The sequence below is a fragment of the Cebus imitator genome, unplaced genomic scaffold (genome assembly GCF_001604975.1).
Source record: "Cebus imitator isolate Cc_AM_T3 unplaced genomic scaffold, Cebus_imitator-1.0 Scaffold320, whole genome shotgun sequence".
Taxonomy (NCBI): domain Eukaryota; kingdom Metazoa; phylum Chordata; class Mammalia; order Primates; family Cebidae; genus Cebus; species Cebus imitator.
In genome coordinates this window covers 1030843-1040477 of record NW_016107635.1, presented here as the reverse complement: position 1 = coordinate 1040477, position 9635 = coordinate 1030843, and the positions used below count along the sequence as shown (strand labels likewise).

Below are 9635 nucleotides of genomic sequence, written 5' to 3'. Positions count from 1 at the left end.
AGCTGAAGATTAGAAAGGCTATGCTTTTGTTCAAGCTTTTTATTTCTGGTGTTAAAGGTTAAGAACTGAACAGATTTACTAATGCCAGTGCAGCATACTAGAATGCACCACATTTCTTAAACTTAAACATTATTATTTTTTTGGTTAGACAAACTCTAAAACTTGCATTATAAATATAAATGAATCAAAGTGCTGAATATTTCTGCCTGCTTTGAAGTGAGAAATAATTTTCCATTTGACAGATTAAGTAATAAAGTCCAATGAACTCTCCATTACCGTGTGTGTGTGTGTGTGTGTGTGTGTGTGTTCTTTTAACTTGCAGTAGGAAGCTCTTTGCCCCATGACTTTGTCTCTTCAGACAAAACCAAGGAATACAAAAAGCCACGTTTAAACTCTCATCTTTTAATCTTTCTGTTTGAGAAATATTTGCCTCTTTTCAGGAGCCTATTACCTAAACGTTGTTTTAGTCTTCACATTGAATTGATAAAACTGTGTCAGACATTTTTCTTTTGTCAATTATTTTACTTTTAATATAACCAGTTATCTGGAAGAACTTAGCAATGACTTTTTTTCTTTTTCAGTAGTCTCCCTCATATTTCTCTATGATTTGTATTTTTAAGAGTCCAAAAAAAGAAAAAAAAAACCCTATAAGTAGTTCTTGATTTCCCTATCCCTGCCCTTATATATAATTTACATTGAGGTTCCCACACAGCCTTTTTGTGAAAAATTCAAAATTTAGTTATCAACAGATAAACACATATTTTGACCCGCCTTATGGTGGTACTGTCAGCCAGCAGCTCAGTGGACAGTGCCAATAAATTTACTCCATAAAATGCCTGTGCAAGCACTTGAATGATTTATGTACTTTGTTTTTATCTTATAAAATAAGTAGATATCAGAAGAATTAATGTATTATTACTTGTCATAAGTAATCCTGTTCTCATATGACTCTTAACAAGGGGTAACATAATGTGTCCAGCACTGACACTTTGCATATTTATCTCTTTTAATTCTAGCAAAAACCTTATGAGATAGATACTTTTATTATTTCTGTATCACATATGGGAAAACTAAACCTTAAAGCCATTAAATAACTTTCCAAAGATCACATAGCTACTACCTGGTGATAAGATGAACAATGAGATACACTAGACAGATTGACAGCAGCAACATTTCAGTGTCAGCTGCAGGTTCATTTTCACATATATAAAATTATATATGTGTTTGTGTGTGTATATATATATATATATATGTATATATATACATACACATATGTAGGCTCATATATATATTTCATTTTATAAAGGACATTTTAATACCAGAAGAGTAAGAAAGACTTAATCATAAAAGGTAGAACTCCACAAGAATGAACAATTGACCCCACATTTTGCCTTAGACAAATGAAAACTTCGTTATGGACCAGCTCTGATCCACAGCTTAGCACTTGGGAACCACTGCACGGGTTTGTGTCTTGGACTATACCAGTGTTTACATCTGGAAGTATATTATTAAAGGCAGTGTGCAAAAGGCAATATATAACCAAGAGTGACGTATGCTTTAGGTCCCCAGAACTTTCTTGTAACTTGTAAAAAAGTTTTTCAGTTTTTGCATGTGCAAAATGTAGGTACTTTCAGGAATTAATTTTGTGGAGGAATGGATGTATATTGGATAAAATCTCGTGCTATCCTTGATTCTAATTCCAGGCCCCAGGGCTCTCTCCATGCTAGTGTGTATATATCATAGCCCTTTAGCATTCCGCAACAAACAAAAACCACACAACAACACATTGAAGCATACAAGCTATTATATATTTTCATAATATAGAACTTAAAAGTATAATAATCAACAGTGGCAAAATATTTCTGTATCTGACATTATTATTTGTAAGATCCAACCTGTAACTGAGATCAGAGAAAACAGTATGGAAAAACAAATCCATGAGAACAGGATAAAAATATGAACAGCAAAATATGTCTGAGTATTTAAAACTGTATAGAAAAAATAAATTAGATGAACAATTGTGTAAATATAAATTAAAAAAGATGACATTCTTAATAAATAAAGTTTACTATTTACATTTTTATGTATTGCCAAAAGAGTTAACTTAGATCCATAAAAACACATAAACAGAAAAAAAAACAAAAATAGGAGCAGCAAATTTATGCGCGTGAGGTACAGAGAAAGGATTGGACTTGTGTTTAGTTTTTGGTGTTTAGATTGTGTTGTGTCTTTTTTCTTTTTCTTTTTTCTTTTTACAATAGGCCAGTAGAATTCTTATGAGAACAGCTTTTAAGCACTTCAATGGAGCGTCGTTTTTTTGGTAGCTTCCAGAAGATGCCAAACAGATTTCAACATCATATTAATTAGAAATACCCATAATAATTATAACAATAATAAAAAGTATTATATGATACATAAATATGGAAGAGCCTTTTGTAATATGAATACATTTTCTCTAGACGAGATCACAGTTTTATTTTGTAAATATTACATTTAAGTATATATATACACACATATATGTACAACTATATATACATGTGCATATATATGTAAATTTATATTTATATATAATATCGTTATATAGATAGATATCTGCGGACAGGTTATTGATTATAGAGACCCAAGAAAGCAACTCAATAATTGTTCAGAATTTTCCTCATTGACTGCTGGTGTATAGTTTAAGGAGCCCCCATTTATTTGCACTCAGAATGCTGTATCTTCTTTTAATGGAACACTTGATGTGGAATTTTAAGTCTGAGAAGTGAGGTGCCCTCTGAAGAAATTTTAGAGACTCCCTTCCTCTATAAGTTGAAAATGACCCGGAAGTCTTAAATAGACAACAGTTAGCTAATTGACATTATAGGAAGTAATCAGCTTTTAACCAAATCATAGAATTGGTAAAGGGTAAGATCAAATTTGTCTAAAAGATAAAATATTCTCCAATACACATCTCTCTTTTAAGGCAGACTATAATTCAGGAGCTCCAGCTTTATTCCTTGAAATATCAAACAAGCACTCATTATCTTTCTGAAAAGGCCAATGGGCCTGTGCATTCGTGAATCATAACCCAGGACTTTGTGTCAAGCGTTGGCCCTCACAGCCCACCTAAAACTGCAGGGCCTCAAAATCTCCTGCCCTCCCACTGTGAGGTAGGTATATATTATTATCCCCATTTTGCAGCTAGAGAAACTGATGCAAGTGTACAGGTGACTGGATAACTTGTTCAAGATCACTGAGCAAACTGCTGCCTGGAGTCAGAAATTCTAAGTTCTTTACAATAGGGACATAATTTCTCTTTTGGCTATTATACATTTCTTTTAAAAAGCAAGTGATTGGTAGGGATTTGGCAAAAGTTGAATAAATTACAAGAACAGGCTTTTATTCATTTGCTATTTGGTTTTTATGTTTGTTGTTTACTTGGTTTGTTTTGTTTCTCAAAACTCACTGGGATTACCTGTCTCGTCATGTAGCAGCTTTTTAAAAAATTAGACTGTGCAGTGTGGTTCTGAGTGCAGTCTTTATAAAGCCCAGTGTTGTACTGGTAAATATAAACATCTTATAATGTGAAAAGCACAATGATACAATATGTCCCCTTAATATCTGGAAAAACCAATATCAAGCCCTCCCCCTCCCTACTACCACTGATTGCCACCAAACAAATAAACAAAATGCCCACCCACCCCCCAACAACAATAACACATCAAGGGGGAAGACGTCATATTTCCTGGATCTACCACAATGTACAGAAAATAGCAGACAGTGTTATCAAATCCCACTCTATGTCTTCTAGGGAAATGCTTATGTTTGCGTCTACCTACTGAGTCTGCGGAATAAACAATTTCCTTTAGGAAACATAAAAATAGGTTTTTTCTTCTTAGTTTTTAATCATGCATTTTTATTTCCTTTTAATCTCCTTGTGTTCTATTAATCTCTATCTGTACAGTTTTGTCACCATTTCTTTATTTTCTCACTTGAAGTAGTTCCAGAAAAAAATCACAAAACCTCAAAACTCTTAACCTTATAATTTCCTTCCGTTCTTCCTTCCTTCCTTTATTTTCCCCTTTCCTTCTCTCTCTCTCTTTTCTTTCTTTTTCCCCTTCCTTTTTTTCTTTTCTTTTCTTTTCTTTTCTTTTCTTTTCTTTTCTTTTCTTTCTTTCTTTCTTCACACAGGTAAGACCTATAACAAATTGACAGTTACAACCAAGTTAAATCAAACCTGGAAGGGAGGTAGCTGAAATCTGTCTCAAAGAATTAGCTTCGACAAATAGCATTTAAGCATTGGCCAAGGTGGGAATAAGACCAAGAGAACCGTCTAGGCAGTGACTCAATGTGCTGAAGCCAGGAGTGGCAGCTGATACCTACATTTTCAAAGCCCTACCATCTATGACTGTTAATTTTTCCCTTCCTTAACACCCCAATTCACTATCAAAACTGATTTCCCAAGGACTATATTCCCTTAAAAGGTCGTTGGCACAGAATCTGGGGTTATGCAAATCCTCTGGGTAGGCAGTTAGGACTGTGGCTTGGAGAAGCTTCCCTAAATATAACTTAGAGAACTGTCCACCTTATCTTTTTTCTTTTTGCTGCTAATAGTCTAATACTTCAGATGCAGAATCTTCAGTGTTTTAGGGCCTCTGAGCTGCTGACACACAGTAGTGCTTCAGAGCTGCCTCTCAGTGCTCCAGTCACCTAAACAGAAGATGACTGAGGAATGAAATGACAAGTGAATTCCCAGGAAGAAAATGAAACTGGGAAGAAGTACATTGCCCAAATTGAGCTGACCCTCCTCCACTAAGGTTTGAAAAGGCCCTATTAAAGATAGCTTCCATGTGGGCACAAGTTGGCCACCAATCAAGTGGCCTCTTTGCCTAATATCCTTGGCAAATATAAATTTGTTAGCAACAGGTTTGAATGATAGTAAAGAGACTTAGTGGATCTTGATACAGAAAAGCTGAATTCACTCGTGGGTCTAGAGATACAAGTCAGCCTCCAGGAATCTTTGCTTAGCTGGATAGTATGGGAATAGATGATGATGGAAATGAAGACAGAAAGAGGATAAGGACTGATTTGAGGGAAGCTAGCAAGGTTATTTTACTAGCTGCTGAAATCACATCATTAGTAACATCATCTTTGGGTCTTCAAAGTTTTTGTATTATCTATGGGTATAATTAAGCAGCTGGGAGGGTTGATTCTGTTACCTTTCTTAGCTTGTACCTTCTAAGTTAACACCACACAGGCTGATAACTCAGCTAGGGCAAGAGAGAGGCCTGGAGAGTTGGCAAGAGTGCAAAGATACTGGAGAGGGGTCCAAAATAGGATCGATTCTTCTAACATTATTCTTATTTTTTGCTAATAATTGGCCCTTATAATTACAGTGAAATAATGCTCTGGATATAAATGAGATATGGTTTTGTGAAAAAGAAACACAGAAGATTATTCTTAACTACTGTGGCAGCCTTGCCAATATGGAACCCAATTTCAGAGTTTGTGATAGGGTACAAGTCTCATAAACTATTTAAGCACTGCATCCTTATTTGTGGGCACCCGTGCCAAAGGCACCTTGATATGTTTCTTAATGTGATAGGCCAGAGATGACCAATAGATGTCTTCTCAAGTGTTTTTGATCTCCAGATAAGTGCTATTGTGAGTGATATAAAGTGGTTCCTAAAGTTATTTTTGGTCCCAACTTTTTAAAAAAGGGCTATGATGGAATAACAACACCTGCCTTGGATGCAGGAATTAGAAGGGGCTGCACACATGTGTGGTATTTTCTATCCCTACACTAGGTTTTGTTTTTGTTGGCTGTCTTCACTAGATTTGAGATGACTTGATTTACAGTCATCCTTATGTGATATAACTAGTCTAGACCTTCCCTTCTCCTCAATTCCCAGCTCCAGGTTTCAGAAAGTATGTCACACTCAACCTTTCTCTCCACGTCGTCCTGTATTAATTTCTTCCCATATTAATTCAAAGGGAGTGGACAGGTACCTGACTGAAAAGGAGCAAAGAGACCCCCAAAGAGATGGGGGGCTTCCATGTGCAATTGACTAATTTTCACATAACTTTTGGAGGCTAGACATGGGAGACAGAAAAGCACTGTCCTGTCACAGGTATGGAAGGGAGTACAGGTAGCTGGAAAAACCATATAGAAAACATGATGACCATGTTGAGTTGCTGGGGCTGAGACTGTGAACTCTTTGGCTTCCTTCTGATGGCCCTCTCAAGAACAGTCTATACTGATCTTATACAAGATGATTCTCTCTTCCAGAATTGTATCTCCTGAGAGCAACAGTAAGGTTCCCAGGATCAAAGCCTACTGTAGCCTGAAGGGCTAGGAAGATTAGGATAAGGATAATAATCCAAGAGCCTCCACGATTCCAACAGTCTCTGGATGGCTCCAACATCATAGAAACTTAAACACTGTTCACTTGTTTACAAAATCGAACACTGGCTTAGACCCTGTGGACTTTCAGTGAGGGTTCCAGCATCTGATGTTCCTCAACTCCTTTCCAGGTGAGAGGCCCACTTATGGGAAACTTAACTTCTCACTGTGTGGACCCATGAGGGGTTTTCTCTTGCAGAAGGGCTAAAAAGTGAGGCGCTGTGGAAAAATGTGGGTCACTTTTAAGGCAGACTGTTTGGTTGTGTGGAGTTCTTCCTAACCTAGTTCTACCATCTTGGATTATTCAATGTATAGGATAGAGCAGCAGGAAAAGTAGCAGCAAATGTGGTCCCAAGGCAGGATTTGGGGAACAGGTTAAGTCCTAAAGGGATATTATGACCTCAAGCCTCAAGCAAGGGGCTGATATAATACCTTGATGTTGCAATCCTAAGCCATTCTCAGATTGGCCTCAAACCCTGGAGTTGGGGTAAAGTCCCTCATGGCAGCAGAACTATGTGGAGGCTTTGCATACCTTATAATCTTTACCTCTTCCTAGGTTCTAGTTCCCTAGAAGGTAGGTGATCACAGACCATTTCACTTCCAATCCCAGAGGACTGCACAATTGTGCATGCCCGCTATATTCTGAGCGTCAGGGTATGAGCTATCTTCACATCTCCACACTTGGTCTTAGCAGTTTCTGCAACTTTCTTTCTCCCAAGGATAGTGTTGGCTAGGAGCTTGGGAAAGAAAAGATTGATTTTATTCCAGTCTCTCTCTGCTCATCTCCAGAACTGCCCTCACACAGATGTTTGTATGGGTGTGTATGCATGCATGTGTACTAACCACAGATGGGTACACTATAGATATAGAACATGTTTCTTGCTGTGGTTGTGTGACAAATGGCTAGAATTTTAGGAGGCTCTGGGACTGCATACTGTATATGCAAGCCATCTCAGACTTTGGGATAGGAATCCATTTCATCATTCAGCATGGTGAAACTTGGTTCATTTGCCCCACTGTGAGTCCTTCCTGGGTAAAATTAAAGGCAGACCGGTTGGGTGCTAAGGATCCCTGGTGTGGAGAGGCCATTCCGTTGAGCAGCTGACTGTGAAATCAATACCAAAGGGATGCGGGTCCTGGCGTTGGGAATTCTTGGACAACTCCTTGTCCTTCCTTAGCCATGGCTGTATTCCCGGAGGTCTTTCCGGCTGTGTTCTTGGGCATGGGGGTCCCGACAAGCACAGTCACCTTGTAGGTCACAGGACATAGGGAATGGGGTGACCTGCAGAAAGAGAGAAGAAGTGAATCAGGGGGTTTGGTCCGAAGCAGTAATGATCAGAAAGGCAGTGCAGGGCAGGATGCAACCACTGGATCTGAGGAGCAGAAGGTTCAAGTTCAAGTCATGGCTCTGCTTCTTGCTATCCTGGTGATAACTTTTACTGAGAGCACCAAGAGCATAATCACAGCAGTTTTCATTTGCAGAGGTACTTTCTATGGGTCAAACATTTTCTATGGGGAAAGGCACTGTACTCAGTGCTTTCCAAATAAGAAAACACTTTTAACAACTCTGTAAGATAGATGCTACAACAATCACCCTTTTATTGATAAGGAAACTGAAGCTCAGAAAGGAATAAGAATTTGCCAAAAGTAATAATAAGTGTCAAATCCGGTATTTAAAGAAAGACAAGCTACTTATCTCTGAGCCTCAGGTCCCTATGTACAGCTGATATAATATGACCCACTTTGTACTGTAAACTATAAGGGCTGAGTAAAATCATGGGTGGAAAATTGTAGCGCGCTATAGCAAAGTGGATTGGTATCATTGTGTAATGAAATACCTGATGTACAAGTGATCAAGTGAAAGACAGGATGTGAAAGTGTCTTTTGAGAAAACATAACTCCTGCACACATTGGTCACTTCGATTTTAGTAGGCAATGATGAAAACAAAAAGCATGTCTTAGGGAAGCTAGACCAGCTTCTGGGAGGCTTGGAATCCTGGGTAGGCAATAGATCACATGGAGGTTTTGCACAAAATTTGAAAGACCTGGGAAGCAGATTTCAGCACACAAAAAAGTGAGAGGACTGAGTTCATTCCAGTTCCCAGATCATTTCTTCATGTGCTCTGTGACCTTGGCCAGCTTTCCTTTCCGCAAGCTGATAGGAAGAGCCCAACAGAGTGAGTGTCTTCCCCATCCAGCAGCTAATCTATCTTTCCAAAGAGCACAGCGCAGTCCCTGCTTGAGTCCCCGCCTGAACTACGCAAGTAGATTTCACCTCATTGCATCATGACATTTGCATATAACTTTCCCCAGAGAGTCTCCCATCTGCGCAGATGGATTTAATGACCTCATTTGCCTCCCGCCTGGACAGGGTCTCCAAGTGGTCAGATAGTCTCAGAGAGAATCTTTGTTTCTATTCCTCTCTCTCATGTACTTGTGAACTCATTCTCAATGTCTACCTCTTCTTTTTTCTCTGCCTCTTTGACTCTCTCCCTCCCTCCCAACCTCTCTCCATCCTGAAATTTTGCAATAATTTAAAATGTAGAATGAAATATCAGAAAGATTTAAGTATAAGCCCCAAATCTCTCATCTACTTGAGATGTGACCTTGAACATGTGACGATTTCTCTGCACCTCAATGAACTCATTCATTAAATGGGAAAAATAAAAATGTAGACCTCCTGAGGTTGTGATAAGGAATACATAAAATAACTTATGAAAAATACCTCACACAGTGCTTGACATACGCTAATTGCTCAATTATTCTCTCTCTCTCCCCCCCCATCCTTCATTTTTTTGGTGTATTCTCCCACCAATTCTGTGGCCCATGAGGCAGGGACCAGGTCAATCTTGTTGATTACTGTTTTCACAGGGCCTAATCCACAGAATGAAAACATTTCTATTTATTTCTCCATCTCTCACTGACTCTCTGTACTTATGGGTACCACGAGTCTTTGTTTCTCTTTTCAATTTAAATTCATAAGTGCTTGATGCTGTGGTAAGCATCAAGTCGCTTTTTCCACCAGTACCTCTCTTCACACTTCCTTTTTCCAAGCAGTATCTCTCTTCACAGTCCCTTTTTCCAGCAGTACCTCTCTTCACAGTCCCTTTTTCCAAGCAGTACCTCTCTTCACAGTCCCTTTTTCCAGCAGTGCCTCTCTTCACAGTCCCTTTTTCCATGCAGTACCCCTCTTCACAGTCCCTTTTTCCAGCAGTACCTCTCTTCACAGTCCCTTTTTTCAGCAGTACCTCTC

The 9635-nt window shown here is 38.6% G+C and overlaps 1 protein-coding gene across 1 annotated transcript in view; it reads right to left on the bottom strand.

The window, feature by feature from the left end:
* Positions 1-5696: 5696 nt before the first annotated feature.
* Positions 5697-9635, bottom strand: part of PAPPA (pappalysin 1) — a 255350-nt gene continuing 251411 nt past the window's right edge. The window contains exon 22 of the mRNA XM_017504315.2: positions 5697-7664. Coding sequence (XP_017359804.1) covers positions 7557-7664 — 108 coding nt within the window. The 3' untranslated portion in view covers positions 5697-7556. The remainder of the gene's footprint in view (positions 7665-9635) is intronic.